This window comes from Heloderma suspectum, chromosome 4 (genome assembly GCF_057233095.1).
Source record: "Heloderma suspectum isolate Gila_16-S chromosome 4, 16-S_ref, whole genome shotgun sequence".
Taxonomy (NCBI): domain Eukaryota; kingdom Metazoa; phylum Chordata; class Lepidosauria; order Squamata; family Helodermatidae; genus Heloderma; species Heloderma suspectum.
Window position 1 is genome coordinate 115,415,764 of NC_139461.1, and position 19,457 is coordinate 115,435,220.

Below are 19,457 nucleotides of genomic sequence, written 5' to 3' on the forward strand. Positions count from 1 at the left end.
ATGCCTCACTCAATACCTGTCATGATTACTTGTTTTTCTATGCGCCTGCCGGTGCTTCCTTCGCAGATTGTAATATGTCAATAAATGTGGTCCAGTTTTATCCCAACTCTATTGGTGTCATCTCATCATTTCTCCCCCTATGCACCCGCAAGTCCCCTCACCCCGCATCCGCCTTGCCTGGCTGCGGGGTGGGGGGATGTTGCGGGTGGGGAGGGAAGGGCGGGACGAGGTCTAAGGGCATTGGCCCTTGCTCTCAACGTCCCGGTGGGGCGGGGGGTGAGCCAGCTGATATTTAGGCTGTGCTGCCCCCTCTCCTCTTTCATTCCGGCTTTTCTGGTTATTGTTTGCATTTATGATTTTTTCTTAATCTAAGGATCAAACCTTAGATTATAGTAACAGAAAGTATGTAACTTGCATGCTTTTCTCATACCATGATTAATTTAGCTGTCAATAGCTTCCGATGTTATAGTATCGCATGCAGCATATTATCTTCAGAATGGATAAACATGTTACAGTAAGTATACAGATTAAGACATGTAACATGTATAAAGTGTTAATACATATTACACGTCTTAACATACAAAATCAATTTTAATATATGTGGTATCTTACTGGAAAGATACCATAAGATCAATGTATAAGTTTACTGGAGGTTTGTCTTTTTTAAACACATAACATAGGATTTCAAGTTTCAACTTGAAAATATATCCTTTAGCTGTCCATAGAAATAGGTAACTATTTTTAATATTACTGTAATAAACAGCGCTCTTGTACTTTTAATGCTATACTACAAGGATCAAATTGCTTCATCGATTACACACTACTGTAAAATAGTAACCTCTTTTGCCTTGACGTATATCCCTAATGAGGATATTTAAATGATGGAAGACACTGAAAACTACTGCACTGTGAGTTTGCTTATAGAGTCAAGAAAACCCATAACATTCCCAATGTCAATTGTGGAACAGTTTGTGCTCACCTTCCATATGTTGACAGTGTAACTGAGCTATGTGAGCAGTTCTCTGGACTGTGGCCGTAATTTTGTTCTCCATTTAATTTGTCCATCTTTGTAAGCATGACAGAGAACACTAAGGTCAACATATTTTTGCAGCACCATTATTGATACCTTTATACCTTCACTTCCCCCTAAATTTGTTTTTGGCTCTGCTATAATAGCCACCAAGAAGAATGCAAAATCCCATGTTCTTAAGAAAGGAATTATCATATACCATGTTAAACTGACATATTTTATCAAGATTTTATTTATTTTACATTGAAGAAAGCTCTCTAAACTCTAAGCTACTGTTCTTTAACAAAAAGAAGCTGACAAATGGATAAACATTGATTTGAAAACCTAAACCAACCTAAAAACTAGCTTTTCAAACATAGCTAAACTGTGCAATAGAAGAAGATACATAAGTATACAAGCAAGTAAGTGATAGAAGGCAACAGTATATTATTTGCAGGTGGTATTATAATTATACTATATTATATATAAAATTATTATATTATATTACAATATTGTGGTATTATAATTATATTGTGGTATTATAATTATAATTCCAGCTTCAAACAGCATTCAGTTTTAAATATGAACATTTTAAACAGTGTAGCAAGTATACAACTCAGGCTAAATGAATGACATGGGATTTACTTTCCTGCAGGTACACTGAATGTGAAATTATTAATATAGCTGTACTACACTATAACTTAGGCTGGGTCATGCCCAGATAGTATAATTCAGCTACACATCTCATTCATTTAGCCTGAGCTGTATATTTACTACACTGTTTAAAATGTTCATATTTATAAAATGCATTGATGAACACTTGCCAGATTTAAATTAAATGAAATTAAATGAAAATCAAGTGTATAATTGAGATCTTAATATTTATAATTATACACTAATTTGAAATGGCCTAACTGTTGCACAGATGCTTCACCCCATAAGAATATTCTTGAAGGTGAAAAAAGAGAAAAAGATAATGTTCTTGTAGCATCTATTCTAAAGATTACACACACACACACACACACACACCCCTTGCATAAAATGTAATGATTATACCTCTTTAAAAGTAATGTTTTTATTTAGTGAAACCTCTTCTAGCATACTTGCCTAGTTTTGTAAACTTATCCTGAAAGGAACACAAGTATATTTTCCATTTTAATTGCAAATTAACCCCCACCACAACAGTATGGAAGAGAAAAGCAGCCTAAAAAACAAAATCATAATCCTTATTCCTGAGCACCATTCTTAAATAATGCCAGTCCAATTTGAGGACTCACAATTCCTTTCTCTGACTAACTTATCTTTAAAGAGGCATGGAGGCTTATTCCCACAACACCCCAAGGCAGTAGTTCATTCACTTGAAATGTGTGAACACTTTCTATTTCTCTGTCTATTTATTTTGAAGTGTATATTATCTTAGCTGATTTCAATCACATTTCATGAGTTGATGTCATACCTCAATTGATTAGATTTTCCCACCTGGAACTATTCATGAATGTATAGCATTGCATAACCTCCTCCGTCTTCTTTTCTTGTGCATTATCAATAGTAGGATTCTTTCTTATTTAATGTATAACTACAACTTCTACAAGACTGCGGTAGATAGTCTACTGTCTGTCATGCTTCTTTCATTATAGTTAGAAGAACTGAATGGTCTATTGTCTAACACTCTGCTGCCATCTATTTGACAAAAAGAAAACAACGGTTTCACTACACTTTAAAAAAATGTAGTTTTCTATTGAGCCAAAACAAAACAGAAACATGTAAAAAAAAAGTCTTTCACTGGCACCAAGTGTCTAAACATGGACACCAGCATGTATGTGACACAACAGAGAAATGTTCTTCCAACATCACCGCCATATCTTTACTTGGTTGCATTATGCCAATATATCTGTTGGAATGCCCCATCCTAAACATTTATGTAGTGGCACAGTCAATCTTAGGACTGAACTACAAGAGTTTCAAGAAACTATACAGCCATTTCCCCCTCGTGCATATGAGTAAGTCACATTTCAAAACAGAATATCAATGATTAACAACACATAAATAATATACATTAGTTATTCAAAGTTTATATTTTTAATAATAAAAACTGTTAAGAGGTTATTTGTAGAGTTTAGGAACCAGGAGTGTTGGAGTCTTACAGCACAATCCTATGCATATTTACTAAGAATAAAGTTTATTGAGTTTGACGTTACTCCCAAGTACATGTGTAGAAGATTGCAGTTTTAGACCCTCAACACTGTGATTTGGATCTAGACTATTCACAGAAGGGACCAATATTTATCAGGAGCTCCCACTGGAGGAGGTGGGAGAAGGCAATTTTCACCGATTCCCCCTTCCGCTGGCAACCCCCAGCATTATCTCCCATGCTGACCAAGAGGGTCCCCCAACCACCCAGAGCATCTTTTCAATTCGTCATTTTTAAAAGTGGAACATTAATGACCCACCTCGGGGGACTGTTTGGGATGGTATATGAGTTAAGGGGCACAATCCAGCTGAACTCAAGTAATGAATTTTAAGTAATGATGCTTGAGAATTTTGTTGTATCTTGGCTGTATTTTTATCTATTATTTCTTGCATTTCTTTTTCTTTGTAAGCCACTTTGAACTTTTTGGAAAGGCAGGATATAATTTTTAAAATAAATAAATGAAATCAATAAACCCAAGCACTCTCAGGTTAAAAAAATATCCTTTGTTAAATGGGAGGTATTTAAGCAAGTGCTTCATTTTCCATTTTGTTCAAGACTAAGATAATGAGTTTTACAAACATTGCAACAATTTTTTAAAGCTTTTCAACATTAAATCCAAGCCTTGAGCATGATCCAACCAAAGATAAACACTTGGAGATGCACTGATGTCAATTACAAATACTTCACTAAATAACCAGTGATACTAAGCTACATAAACAATAATGCTGGCTATATCTTTTACCTATTTAAAAACAAAACTCATTTTCAAGATAAAATAGTGTGTGCTGCAGATTCGAACACCCATTTAAAATGAAACTGGTCTCTGTGTAAAAGAATATAATTGTGCCGCTATTGCTCCCTAGCATTTTAACCACGTGCAAGTGTTTATTTAAAATGGGAAAATGATATAATTAACTGTTTCAACAGAAGAAAATTATATTGCCCTACTAAAATAAAATATTATTTATAGGGTTTTTTCAGGCTAGACAATACGTAGTTATAGCGAGTGCTCAGATTTTACACAATGTAAACAAATACACTTTTGTGTGGTCCACTAACTTTAAGAGAAACTCCAAACATTATTAGCTTTATCAAGGTTACAGCTCCTCTTAGATCTAATAAAATAATCTGTTTGGACAGGTATCACCAGATTTTCATAGACTGCTCTCTACCACAGAAAATATTTACACAGTATAAAAGATCTTCATGTAACAAAAACCACACAAAGCTGATTTTTAAAACAACACATTTTTGCTGTTAACAGGGAAGTCAGATCTCCCCTGAGACCTCTGTTACATCTGAGTTCTACCCAGCAAAATGCTCAATATGGTCATGATGATACAGAAACATACATGGGTACATGCTTCACATCTACCATAAGAAGAGTAACTGACTTAAATTTTGCTGGATTTCTTCTATGTTCAGCAACTTACAGGTTACTCCTATATTACTGAGATGGAAGCATTTTAAGTATCAGCTCTGCAGTTAATCTGCAGTTAATCACGTGCCACTTTCTGAAGGCAACAGTGTAGAAATTAACAATATAGTATCAGCTGCATATGTGTGCAATGTGTGCAATGATCTATACCAAAGTGTGATCATCCAACTCAATCTGCAATATGCTGGCCTGATTTGCAGACTACGCATGTGATAATATTCCTGTAGCAAATCAGAATTAGGTCCTAAACCTAATACAGTTTACACTGCATGGATGTACTTTGCATCTTGAAAAAACAAGATCTGGACTTGCCCATGGATTCTATTTCCCTACCAGTGGACAGTTCCACTTCCACCACTTGCCCTATTGTACTAGTAGACAGTCTCACAACTGTTTGTGTGTCGGATATCCCAGAGTTGCAGGAGAAATGGTTTCTTCAATATGGAAATATCCTAGAAAATGGAAATACCCTAGAAACACACACTTGTCAAATAAGAACTGATACCTTTAAAGTTTTAGCAAAGTACATGGTATACTCTACATTATAACACATTATTGAATCTAGGCCTTCTTTTTTTCAACTATCAACCAATCAGAAATTATATCCTCCCTATATTCACTTCCCATGCAGCTTGGGAGGCAGGAAATGTGGCATCTTCCAAACGACTACTGAAAACACACTTGATCACCCAGGCTTTCCCCAGCTTGTAATTAAATTAATCAGGCTGCTCCATCTTACTACTCCTTATATTGCTCTTATTGTAACTGGAATTGTTTTTAATACTGTATTTTAAATGTGATTTTAATATTTGTCTGTAAACTGCTTACGGATCTTATTATATTTAGCAGCATATAAATATCACAAATAAATAAATAAATAAATATTAATTGTTTTTCCAATATTTTCATGAAGTCTGTTTTACATGTTCTGTTTTACATAAACCTGCACACACTCTCAGATAATAAGATACGCAAAAAACTATTTTGAGAAGCATCTCACTAACAACATAAAGACCAACAATAAAACATTCTTTAAATACATTAGAAGGAAGAATCTGGCTAGGGAGGAGTTGGACTGTTGGATGACAACGGAGTCTAAGGAGTACTGAAGGAGGAAAAGGAGATTGCAGAAAAGCTTAATGAATTATTTGCATCTGTCTTCATTGCAGAAGATGTAGGGCAGATACCTGTGCCTGAATTGATATTTTCAGGAAGACGTCTAAGAACTGAGTCAAATAGTGGTGACAAGAGATGAAGTTTTAGACCTTACTGACAAATTGAGAACAAATCACCAGGTCCACATGGTATCCATGCAAGAGTTTTTAAATAGCTCAAATGTGAAATCGCTGATTTTCTAACAAAAATATGTAATATGTGCCTAAGAACGGCCTCTGTACCAGAGGATAGGAGAGTGGACAATGTAACACCAATTTTTAAAAAGGGATCCAGGGGAGATCTAGGAAATTACAGACCAGTTAGCTTAATGTCTGCTCTGGGTAAAATGGTAGAAAGCATTATTAAAGATATACTTAGCAGCATATAGAAGAACACGTTCTGCTGAAAAAGAATTCTGCAAAGATAAGTCCTATGTCACTAAACTTTTAGTGTTCTTTGAAAGTGTCAATAAACATATGGACAGGTGTGATCCCATAGACATTGTTTACTTGGACTTCCAACAGACTTTAGACAGAATCCCTCACCAAAGACTGATACGCAAACATAGCAGTCATGGGATGAGAGTTCCTCTTATGGATCAGTAATTGGCTTAAGAACAGAAAGCAAGGATTAGGAATAAATAATCAGATCTCATAATGAAGGCATGTTAACATGGCCATTAAAATGGCAAATGCAGTTCAATGTGAGCACGTGTAAGGTGATGTACATTGGGGCAAAACCCCTAGCTTTACATATACACTGATGGGATCTGAGCTGGCAATGACTGACCAAGAAAGAGATTTGGGGATTGTAGTGGATATCCCAGTGGAAATGTTGACCCAATATGCACCTGCTATGAAAAAAAGCAGATTCCATGCTGGACATAATTAGAAAAAGAATAAAAAACAAAGCTACCGATATCATAATGCCCTTCTACAAATCTATGGTGTGACCACATTTGGAATACTGTCATCGCACCTTGAAAATGGTATTGTAGAGCTAGAAAAGGTGAAGAAAGGGGCAACCAAAATTATCATGGGGAGATTCAAGACATATAAAAGGAAGCAAATCTTCACACAGCACATTCACACATCTAGAATTTGCTACTACAAGATGCAGTGATGGCCACCAACTTGGACAGCTTTAAAAGGTGATTAGTCAAATTCATGGAGGATAAAGCTATCAATGGCTACTAGTGTCCTATATAACTACTAGATGGCTATATAATATCTCCAGTATCAGGCGCAGTATGTCTCTGTATGCCAGTTGCTAGGAACCTGACTGTGAGGGTGCTGTTACATGTATGTGCAACCTGTGAGCTTCCTGTGGGCATCTGGTTGGCGACTGTGCAAACAGAATGCTGGACTTGATAAGTCTTTGGTCTGATCCAGAATAGTTTTTCTTATGTTCTTATATTAAACCATGATCCCAAACCACAGTTAGATTCTGGCTTAAGGGGAAACTATGGTTTGCCCCATTCAGATACACTGGCAGATTATACTATAAAGGCAAAGGTGTCCCCAACCAGTCGTGTCCGACTCTAGGGTGCGGTGCTCATCCCCGTTTCTAAGCTGAAGAGCCAGCGCTGTCCGAAGACGCTTCCGTGGTCATGTGGTCGGCATGACTGAACACCGAGGTGCACGGAATGCTGTTACCTTTCCCACCGAGGCGGTACCTATTTATCTACTTGCAATTTCTTGCTTTCGAACTGCTAGGTTGGCAGAAGCTGGGACTGAAGACAGGAGCTCACTCCATCATGCATCACTCGGGTCTCGAACTGCTGTCCTGCCGACCTTCCAGTCTGCAGTTCAGCATCTTAACCACTAAGCCACCACGGCCCCAGATTATACTATACCACAAACTATAACTGCAAGCTTCTAAACTCTTCCCCCTAAACACAAAGGGAGAAACACATGAGCCCCAAATTCACCACTACTCATTTTTGAAACGACAAACCATGGTTTGTTATGTCTGAATTGAGCCAATGTTTCAATGAACATAATGCTCTGTAGAAAATTTGCAATTAATTAGGAAAAGAACTTACCACTACTGTCTCACATTTTACAGAATCCCCACAATTATATTAACAGAAAATACATGTTTGCATCTTTGTCATATGCTACATTGTAGTAGCATCATATTCATAGCAGCAGTCACTTATCATAGTTTATAATATATTGCCTATTCCTAGTGACCTCAGTATTTATAGCCATTATCCTCAAGGTATCAATTATTTCTAATGAAGCTGGGTTGGATCACTAGGTCACACCTAGAGTAGACCCACTGAAAACAATGAGACTTAGGTTAGTTATGACTTGTCTACTAACTTGTCTACTCTAAGTATGACTAACTTTGGATCCAACATTAGTTGTCATTAGGGGAACATATCTTTTATCAGTTCTTTGTTGCAAAACTCAAGCACTGCCCCAGGAACTTGGGCCCTCATGCAGGAAGTTAAAGAAAGAAAATTGATTTAAATTAAACAATATCTTTAATTGTTGCATAAATCATTTTTCCACTCGGTAAACAGGTAAGAGCTGTATTGTATGAAAATACACTTGACTGGCTGATTCAGAGTTCATGTTCTGTGAATGGAAGGGCTCCTTTCTGCCAGCAAAATTGGGGTGGGAGAGCAATTTTTGCTGATTCCCCCTGCCCTTGCAGCCACCTGTACCCCTGAAAATCTGTTTACAGGGTTAGGGGACCTTCCTAAGCACATGTTCAGAGAGCACAAGTGGCTGCAGGGTCATGGGGAAATCAGCAAAAATTACTACCCCAATTCCACCAGCAGGAGCTTCCCCTGAGTGGGACTCTGTTCAGGGGATACTCCCACAAAACTATGGATCCAACCTGATGTATGTACAGTGTTCGGCAGAACTTAAAGAGCAGAATTCTAATATAACATTAAGCTTGACTTTCAATAATACTATTAACAACATTATTTTTTGATATAGAAGCAAAGTTTAAACCAGAAAAAATCAAATATTTATTGTCATCAATGCACTGTTAGCTGTTCGTTACTGTAACGTATTTATTTATTTCCAAGTGTTGTTACTCTGCTCTTCAACCAAAGGCTCTCAGAGCAACTTACAAAGATCAGTAAGACCGTCCCTGCCCCCAGGCTTACAATAAAAAGGGATGCAGAGCTTTCTTAATTGTTTCATATTGTTTTAATTGTGTTTTTAGTATTGTTTTGGCTGCTTTGTTCTGCAAGCTCTTATGGAAAATTTTCTATTTCAAAAAGTGGGATGCAAGCAAGAAAAACAAATAAAATGTTTACTTATTTATTGCAATAACTCTTGGCCTGTGGCAGAAATGTGGATATAGTGTGCAGAGGTTTACGTACATGCTCTATTAATTCAGCTAAACTAGCTTGTGTTAGACAGTTGCAGAAGGTATTTTACTGGCCATATGAACAGGAATATATTTTTAAACATAAATGTATTTTGTTTCCTTGAAACTTGCTCATGAAGCACATTAGATACCAACTGGTGTTTGGTTACAATATTCCATAAATAAGTAATAATTACAAACACGTGGATTCATTAGGCATTTGTAGCAAAGTTGAGAAGTCAAGATAAACCACATTAGCAAGTGCCACTATGATGGCTACCTGCCTGGGCAATAAGTAGCTAGTGAGGGCAGGGGTGAGATAGTATAGCAAGTAGCAGCTAGCCATCTCCTGACTATTTATTGACCAGGCTGCATCAAAGGAACTGTTAAATGATGCATGTTCCTACTCTGATTATTGTATCTTCTGGCCTTCTCTTACTTTCCTTAATATGTGCTTCACAATTATCTATTTTAAAAGTCATAATCCTCTTTATTTATTGTTCAGAAGAACGTTGCCCATGTTTCCTGGACTTCAACAGGCTCATTCTAAGAATCGATTTAATCTTTGTTGGTTTCCTACAGGAAACCAGACTAACTTCCTATTACTTTATTTTCCTTACTTTTTCGCAGGGTTTACATAACATTAACTGGAAGGGAAAACTATGCAGACTAACAAAATCCTAACACACGATAGAAACATCAGTCCATTAAAGTGAACAGAACACCAGGCAAGCTTAGACTCGCCACCGCCCCCACCACCACTGCCGCCGCTCTAAACACAAGCAGCAACCAACAGCGCATTTATACAGACCATAAAGTATAGGAATGTTCCTACCTGACATCCTGCGGTATTTTCACAAGGCTAAAATAGACACCAGGTTGGCCCACATAGTTTGTTTCCAAAATTAATTAATACACTGTAATTATTAATTAATAATTAATTAATATGCTGTAAGCAGTAATTCCCAGTTGACAGTTCACTATTTATTTATTTAATTAATTTCTATACCACACAATAGCTGAAGCTCTCTGGGTGGTTCACAAAAATTGCACCTTTTTTCTGAAATATTTCAGAACAAACAAGACAAACTTGGCACGGTGGTAGACACACTGTGGCCGCTGTTGGACATCTGAAAGTATTCTCCATTTTCCATAAATTTATTCTGCCTTTAAAAGAGACTTGATCTAGTATCACCAGAAAATCTAGCTGAAATGTACGCAACTCCAGGGTCTAAAGCGAAAAGACTGCTGCAAAAGATAAGCTGACAAAATGTTTTGACACTCATTTACTTTATTGAAGTTTACTTCACAAAGCACAGCAAGCTGTCAAAAACAAAGGTTTTTTCCTATTACTACTACAGGGGTATGGCTAGCAAACCCTAACCACCATCCTGCACACACATGCGCACACATCACCACTGATGGTGGACTGAAGAAATTTTTGTAAATACATTTAAGATTCCGTACCTGTTCCACTCAAGTGTATTTCCTTAATAATAAGTGAGGGGGTAGATATACATTTTAAATAGTCCAAAGCAGACTTTGTTCTATTTCATTGAAACATGCTCATGAAGCACATTAGATACCAACTGGTATTTTGTTGCAATATTCCATAAATAGTCCAAATAGTCCATAAATAGTCCATAAATAGTCCAAAGTAGCCCAGATAGTTTTCTCATCCATCCTTCCAGTAGTTAGAAGAGGGACAGAAAGGGAAAGAAAAATACTCCAGGTGAATGACTGGCTACGAAGGTGGTGCCGACATGAGAGATTTGGATTCTGGGACCACGGGCTATACTTCCTGGAAGATGGACTGTTGGCAAAGGATGGGTTGCACCTCACAACGGCTGGGAAGAATGTGTTTGGCCACAGCATGAAGAACTTCATCAGGAGGGCTTTAAACTGAATCTTATGGGGCAGGGAGACAAAAGGTTGGGGGTAACAATAGATGAACGCTCATGCACCACAACAGAGAGAACAATAATAGTTTTCAGAAACATGTAAGAAAGCCAGACTATAAAGCACATGGTCTTCGATGTCTATATACTAATGCCCAGAGGATGGGAAACAAACAGAATAAAGCTGAACTCTTAGTAGAGGAGGGAAATTATGACTTGATAGGTTTAACTGAGAGTTGGTGGGATGACTCCCATGACTGGAATACAGAAATTGAAGGATATAACTTGTTCAAAAAGAACAGGAGGAACAGAAGGGGAGGTGGAGTCGCACTATATGTTAAAAATACATATCTCAGCACAGAACTACAGGAGGATGAGCTTGGCAGCCACATCGAAAGTATCTGGGTGAAAATAAATTAAGCAAAGAATAAAAGGAACATGGTGGTTGGAGTCTTACTACTGGCCACCCAATCAAGGAGAAGATGAGGATGAAACTTTTGAAAAGCAAACTGCCAAAGTTTCAAGGAAGCATGATGTAGTAGTAATTGGGGACTTCAATGTCCCCAATATTTGTTGGGAGACAAATTCTTTAAAACATGGCCCCTCCAAGAAATTCCTGACTTGTGTGGTGGATAACTTCCTCCTACAGAAAGTAGAGGAAGGAATTAGAGGATCAACTATCGTTAACTTGATCCTAACCAACAGAGGTGACTTAGTGGATAAAATAGCAGTTACGGGAACTCTGGGGGAAAGTGACCATGTTATACTTGAGTTCTTGGTTCTAAAGGAAGCAAAAGCCAAGTGTAGCCAAGTGTGTACCCTGGATTTTAGGTAAGCCAATTTTAATAAACTCAGAACAATGATAAGCAAGGTCCCATGTTAGGCGACTCTAACGAGAAAAGGAGTCCAAGATGGGTGGGAGTTTTTAAAAAAGGAGATTCTAAAGGCACAATTATAAACAATTCCAACAAGAAAAAAAGGTGGGAGACAACAGAAGAATGTGGCTTCACAAAAAACTTAGAGATGACCTGAAAACAAAAAAGCACACATACAGGAAGTGGTGGGAAGGCCAAGCTACAAAAGAAGAGTACAGGCAGGTAGCACAGAATTGCAGGGATGGTGTCAGGAAGGCTAAAGCTGAGTGGGACTGAGACCCAAGTATGTTGCGAAGACCTGTGGACTCGCCAGGTATGTTGTCTCCCGGGAGGACGGATAGAGACGTGACTGAAAGTTTACCTGCACTCATAAAGCCCACTGACAGGTATCCCTTTCTTCACATCCATGTGGGAACAAATGATACCACCAAACGGAGCCACGAAGAAATCATGTCAGACTTTGAAGCTTTGGGAAGGAAACTCAAGAACTTTGGGGCCCGGATAGTTTTCTCATCCATACTTCCAGTAGTTAGAACAGGGATAGAAAGGGAACGAAAAATACTCCAGGTGAATGACTGGTTACGAAGGTGGTACCGACAAGGGAGATTTGGATTCTGGGACCACGGGCTATACTTCCTGGAAGATAGGCTGTTGGCAAGGGACGGGCTGTTGATCAGGGTCTGTTGATCAGGGCTGTTGATCAGGGTCAATGAGAAATGAAGTTGATAGTGGACATGGATAGAAGAGGACACATGCAGAAGAAAAATGATGGCAGGGAAATTTGGGAAAGTGATAATTTATCTGACAGGTCTATTAATTTGAAATATATATATATAATTAACCTTTCAGAGGCAAATTTCCAAGACTAAAGGGAAAGGCTGTGTGGTTTGATATGCAACCGATCATAGGAGAAAACTTTTTTAAAAGTACAAATCAGAAAAAGGTAAAGAAAATAAGGTGATGGCAGACGGAAAACCATAGATATTTTGTCCAAGTCAGTAGAGTTGAAATCAGTAACACGCTGAAGATAAATGGTTGAATCTTAAAAAAGGAGAGTGTAAGACTTGAAAGCAAGTGCAAACACCTAGAGAGTAAACAGACAGTATCAATCACTAACACTATCTTGTAATGAATTTGAGATATTATTGTTGGATAATAGGAACAACTCCGCATGGAGGAACAACTCCGCATGCTTCCAGGCACTAGAGGGTGATCGAGAATGTGTTGTATTAACAGCTGCTTGTCTTGTTCATCCCCTTGCTGACCTGTAACTTTGCTGACCTGTAACGTGATTGGTTCCTTTCTCCTACTTCTACTTACAGTCACGCACCCAGCTTTAGGGGGGCTTGTAGTTAAACAGTGTTTGATAGCCTTCTTCTACAATGTGTATAAAAGCAGTAATAAAGTAAGTTGATTTGAACTTCTTTTAAACTGGCTCTAGCTTGCGTTTATTCCCTCTAATACTAAATCCGGTGTTACCATGCTTTCTTTGTATAAAGCAACTCTGCTGTAAGTCACACCAGACTTTCCAACCATTATAATGTTAGCAATATTGCAGTGAACAATTCTTTATTTTGATTGCTATACTATGTTTCATTTCAAGTGACTTTGGGCATTTATGTGGGAAAGTAGCATGCAAATTAAATGATCATCATTATTAATAATGCTATTATATTCAGTGAAAAAGAACTGTATATAAAAATGAGAAATCGCAATGCTTAAATCACAAAAATCCTGTAAGAGGAAAAAATGTTGACCACAGTACACAAACACATACACACACACAAATCAGCAGAAAACCAAAAGCGGTTTAAAGAAGGCATGGCAGTGTGCACCCATCCGCAGGGGTGGAGGACCCATTAAAATGGTCCGCCCCAGGCATCTTATGGATCCAAATGGATTCCTGAATGCGCTTGGGGATTCTCTGGGGCACGCCAACGGCCACTCGGTCAAGACCCTGGTGGGTGGCTGGAATGCCACAATCACTGGGGCATTAGATCAGGTGGCTCCGAAACGCCCTCTCCCCCTGAACAGGGCTCTGACTGCACCATGGTTCAATCCACGGTTACGAGCTCTGAAACAGGAGGTGAGACGGCTAGAGCGCCGGTGGCGGAAGTCTCGCTCCAAAGACGATCAGACACGGGCTAGAGCTGTATCTTCAGCCTATCACGTGGCGGTGAAGGCAGCAAAAAAGGAATAATATGCTGCCTCTATCATGTCTGCAGAGTGCTGTCTCAGGAGGCTGTTCCAAGTGGTCCGGAGCCTGGTCGGTCCTGTGGCTCCGGAACCACTGGAGCATTCTAAGGCCTCCTGTGAGGCCTTGGCAAGGCACTTTGCAGATAAAATTGATCAGATTAGGTGTGTTACTCTGCACGCTGTGGATACAGTTAGTGAGCAAGAGGCAGTCTGTGGCAAACCGGTTTTGTGGGATCGGTTCCAGCTTCTTCCTCCTGATGAAGTGGACAAGGTGCTTTCATCTGTACGGCCGACCACCTGCTTACTTGATCCTTGCCCATCTTGGCTCATTATGGGCTGCAGAGAGAGACTGGGTGAGGGGATCAGGGCGGTGGTGAATGCCTCCCTTGAGGAGGGAGTGATGCCATCAGCCCTCAAGGAGGCAGTGATAAGACCGCTCTTAAAGAAGCCCTCCTTGGATCCTCAAGTTCTGAACAACTTTCGCCCAGTCTCAAATCTGCCATTTTTGGGCAAGGTGATTGAGCGGGTGGTGGCGGTGCAGTTGAAGGCACACTTGGAAGAAACTGATTATCTAGACCCATTTCAGTCGGGCTTCAGGCTTGGGCATGGGACAGAAACGGCCTTGGTCACCTTGGTAGAAGGTATGAGGAGGGCTCTGGATAGGGGTGAATGCTCCTTCCTTGTTCTCCTCGACCTCTCAGCGGCTTTTGATACCGTTGACCACGGTATCCTCCTGGACCGCCTGGAGGGGTTGGGCATTGGAGACACCATATTGCGGTGGTTCCGGTCCTTCCTCTCCGGCAGGTACCAGAGGGTAGCACTGGGAGAGGAGGTTTTGGACCCGTGGCCACTTACTTGTGGGGTGCCACAGGGTTCCATCCTCTCACCGATGCTATTTAACATCTATGTGAAGCCGCTGGGGGCTATCATCAGGAGGTTTGGGGTGCAGTGTCATCAATATGCGGATGACACGCAGCTCTACCTCTCATTCAAATCTTCACCAAGGTTGGCCGTAGAATCCCTGTCCAAATGTCTGGAGACGGTGAGTAGCTGGATGGGGAGGAATAAGCTGAAGCCGGACAAGACTGAGGTACTTTTGGTGGGAGACAAGAGGAGGCTAGGGGATGTTGACCTGGTGTTGAATGGGGTGCGGCTACCCTTGAAAGACCAGGTCCGCAGCCTGGGGGTCATTTTGGACTCCCAGCTGTCCATGGAGGCTCAGGTGTCAGCTGTGAGCCGGACAGCGCTGTATCAACTCCATCTGATACGGCGGCTGCGCCCCTTCCTTCCCGACCATCTGCTCCCATCGGTAGTACATGCCCTGGTCTCCTCTCGTTTAGACTACTGTAATGCGCTCTACGTGGGGTTACCCTTGAAGACGGTTCGGAAACTGCAGCTGGTACAGAACGCAGCGGCTCGCCTGATTAAAGGCAGCCGCCGGCGTGATCACATCACTCCAGTGCTGAAGGAGTTGCACTGGTTACCAGTTGTTTTCCGGGCCAAATTCTTAAGGAGCGCCTCCAGCAGCACCAGACAGGCCGCTTAACAAGATCAGCCTCGGACGGCCTTCTCTCTGTCCCATCAGCCAGGACAGCTAGACTGGTGGGGACGAGGGAGAGGGCCTTTTCTGTGGTGGCCCCCACTCTGTGGAACTCCCTCCCTAGGGAACTCCATCATGCCCCCTCTTTAATGAGCTTCCGTCGTGCATTAAAAACATGGTTGTTCAGGCAGGCATTTGGGGTGGGTTAGGGTATTTTAGAAACTGTTTTTATTGTAGAATTTTATTGTTTTAAACTGTTTTACTGTATATTGTACATCGCCCAGAGTGGCTGGGTTACCAGCCAGATGGGCGATTAATAAATTTAATAATAAAATAAAATCCGGTGGGTACATACAATGTTCAATTGGATTTAGGTCAGGTTTGCACTGAATAACCAATATAAATAAAACAAATAAAAATAGGGTTAAATCTTAAGGTATGGGTTTTCTCACGTGCTCTTTCTCACTGTGCACCCCTGCACAGTTGAAGAAGCTGCTCCCAAGGATGGGCGGATTCTCTGGAACGGAATTCAGTGAAGCATAGGTAGGTGGGATCAGTGAAAATCAGAGAGATATCTTCCCTTATAAGAGAGGAGGTGCCTGATGATGACCCCAGGGCTCCAATGGATCCAATCCAACATTTAAAAATAAAGAATGTTGGCTTGGAGTCAAACCTATCCAAGTGACCAGAAGACATCTCAGCTTGCACAAGGCAGAACCCCCAAGTACTGCTAGTTTTTCCCTTCCACTGAGGCTCCAGTGCAACATCCCATGCCATTCTGGAGGGCCATCCAGCACTCAAGAATGTCTTCTGGGAAGAAGTAGGTGGCTGCAGTGCGGAGAGTATGGGAAAAAACAAAGTGAGTTCCACTTGTACTTATTTGGATCCAATCCAATTTGTTTAATTTCTAGTTATAAAAAGCAGGTGGGATCTGGCAAAAAAGTAGTAGCAAAATGCAGACGTTTCTAATTCCCCCCACCCCCACCAGCAGGTAACCGCTTGTGTTTATCGCTGTTGTAAAAATCCGAGTTAATAAATGCTACTTACTTTGACATGACTCTGAGCTCCAAGATTGTAAATTTCAGTGGGCTTCACTTGATTAATGATCTTCACCAGGCAAGTACTATCTGTGAGGTCACCATAATGTAGCTTCATGTCTTCAGATGACAAAGAATGTAGTTAGGATCTTATTCACAGTCACATTTTCAGTATAATACGATGTTTAATATGCAGTGTCCTATAACCTAAATTTTTATTGAATATTTTTATTATACCATATTCCTCTGAAGTTTCCATTTAAAATCCATTGACATACTTTTTTTAAAAAAGTCAAAATAAGCAAATATTTTAAGTTGTAATCAAGGCAGCAATACAGATCTCTACTTCTAATAATATACTGCATGGTGATATTCAGGGATGACTAAGCCCTCAAACATTTTCTTGGTTATGCAAGTTGCCAGGTGACATCTCACATAATCAACTGGAATATGAATGTTGCTATTTACCTAGCAGTACCATATGCACCATATGCAAGAAACTTTATAAGCTATCATAAATATAATTTACAGGTTGCATTACAGAAAAGATATTAGGTTTTCTACCAATTATCCTTCTGGTAAAAAAAATGTCACAAATATAAGTTTCTTACATATCATACAAATGCTACTTCAAACATTCAGGAAATTCTATTAGGATTAAATATATTGGCCCAAATCAGAGTCTTTAAGAATGTAAGAAGAGCTATGCTGGATCAGACAAAGGGTCAATCTAGTCCAGCATTCTGTTTACACAGGGGCCAACCAGCTGCCCAGGACTTGAGTGCAACAGCACCCTCCTGTCCATGTACCCCAGCAACTGGTATACTGCCTGTGATACTGGAGCTGGCATATAGCCATCAGGACTAGTAGCACTGATAGCCTTATCCTCCATGAATTTGTCTAACCCCCTTTTAAAGCCTTTTAAATCAGTGGCCATCACTACTTCTTGTGGTAGCGAATTCCATAGTTTGACTATGTGCTCTGTGAAGAAGTACTTCCTTTTTCTGTCCCGAATGTCCCACTGATCAGCTTCATGGGGTGACCCAGGGTCCTAGTATTATGAGAGGGAGAAAAATGTCTCCCTATCCACTTTCTCAACATGCATAATTTTGTACTCCTCTATCATGCCTCCCCTTACTTGCCTTTCTGCAAGTGAAACAATCCCTGCTGTTGTAACTTTTCTCATAGGGGAGTTGCTCCAGCCCCTTGAACATTTTACTTGCCCTTTTCTGTGCTTTTTCCAACTCTTATACATATATATTTAGGACCACAACTGTTCACAATATTCCAAGTGTGGTCACACCATAGATTTGAATAAAGACAGTATGATATTGGCAGTTTCATTCTCAATTCCTTTCCTAATTATGCCTAACATGGAATTTGCCTTTTTCACAGCAGGCACACCCTGAGTTGACATTTTCACCAAGCTGTCCACCACAACCTGCAGATCTCTTTCTTTGGTGGTCACCACTAGCTCGGATCCCTTCAGCTTATACCTGAAACTGGGATTTTTTGCCCCAATGTGCATCACTTTACACTTGCTTGCACTGAACTGCATTTGCCATTTTGATGCCCATTCTCCCAGTTTGGAAAGATCCTTTTGGAACTCCATGCAATCCCTTTTTGTTTTAACCACCCTAAATAATTTGGTGTCATCAGCAAACTTGGCCCCTTCACTGCTCACTCCTAGTTCCAGATCATGTATGAATAAGTTGAAAAGCATTGGTCCCAATACAGATCCCTATGGGACCCCACTATTTACATCCTTCCATTGGGAGAATTTACCATTCATTCCTACTCTCTGCTTTAGAATAGTTTACTATATCTTTTTAAATACATAAAAAAGTTTTGAAATCAGTACTTTTGGTAGCCAGTAACTGATTGCCAGAGTCACATACTACATTTGCTCAAGTAGATAAGCATATGGGACAACTCAGGTAAGGAATAAATATAATGTTTTAATCGGTCTTTAATCACATGTCGGCAGCAAGATTTGTTAGCAGCCTATTTTGTTGAGATGGCTGAGAGTTTGCAACTAGCCAATGTCTGTGATCACAAAACTCATGCTACCAATACCTTGTATTTCATTTGGTTATGCAAGAGGTTACCTGAAGACTGGGGATGAGCTGATCTGCACCCATTCACTCAAGTGTGTTTGTGTGCATTTTAGAAATATACTCAGTTTTCTTTACACATTTAAAAAATCTGTGCATGTTACTGGATGCATTTTTTTGTTTCACAGAATGCATCACAAGCTTGGGAATGTACAGATTTTCAACTGCAAATTGCATCTGAGTCCACTTTCAGTTCTGGGATATAGGAATCGGGTAAATCTGTAAAAAAATAAAAACCTTAACAGAGTGTATTTTTCAAATATTCTTACTGAAGACAGCCAGTGTGTCTAGCGTGACCAAGAAAGAATGTCTGAACTGGCTGTTAGCCAAGCATGAAAATTACTGTGCAATATATTATTAACAGAACTGTCCTAAATTCCTGTCCTAAAAAACTCTTTTTTATTTTTCACTCTTTTCAGTCACTATCAGTAATGGACCTAATGTTTGTATTTTCTGTCTGAGAAATATGAACTCAGCAGACTCATAATGCCTGTCTCAATATTTGGCAAGCACTATAGCCCCAAAAGTTCCTCTCTGTCTCACATTAAAATCTAAGCCACAGAGGAACTGAAGCCTTCCCTATGTGCCTGCATCCCATCTTGCTGCCTCCAAGCACCCTCTCCCCCATCCCGCTTCCCTTTTGTGTTGCTCTGGGAGCAATACGGCGAAGA

At 39.8% G+C, this 19,457-nt stretch overlaps 1 protein-coding gene across 10 annotated transcripts in view; it reads right to left on the reverse strand.

Annotated features, from left to right (window-relative positions):
• GMDS (GDP-mannose 4,6-dehydratase) overlaps positions 1-19,457 on the reverse strand; it is a 453,335-nt gene that overhangs the window by 379,153 nt on the left and 54,725 nt on the right. For 9 of the 10 annotated variants that reach the window (XR_014790260.1, XR_014790259.1, XM_084850473.1 and 6 more), the window contains one exon: positions 16,683-16,792. Coding sequence is in view for 8 of the 10 variants with exons in the window: in XM_084850473.1 (XP_084706599.1) it covers positions 16,683-16,792 (110 nt within the window). In the remaining 2 variants the exon portion in view is untranslated. Of the gene's footprint in view, positions 1-16,682; positions 16,793-18,780; positions 19,006-19,457 lie in introns of all 10 variants that reach the window. The other variant, XM_084850479.1, reaches the window with a different exon arrangement.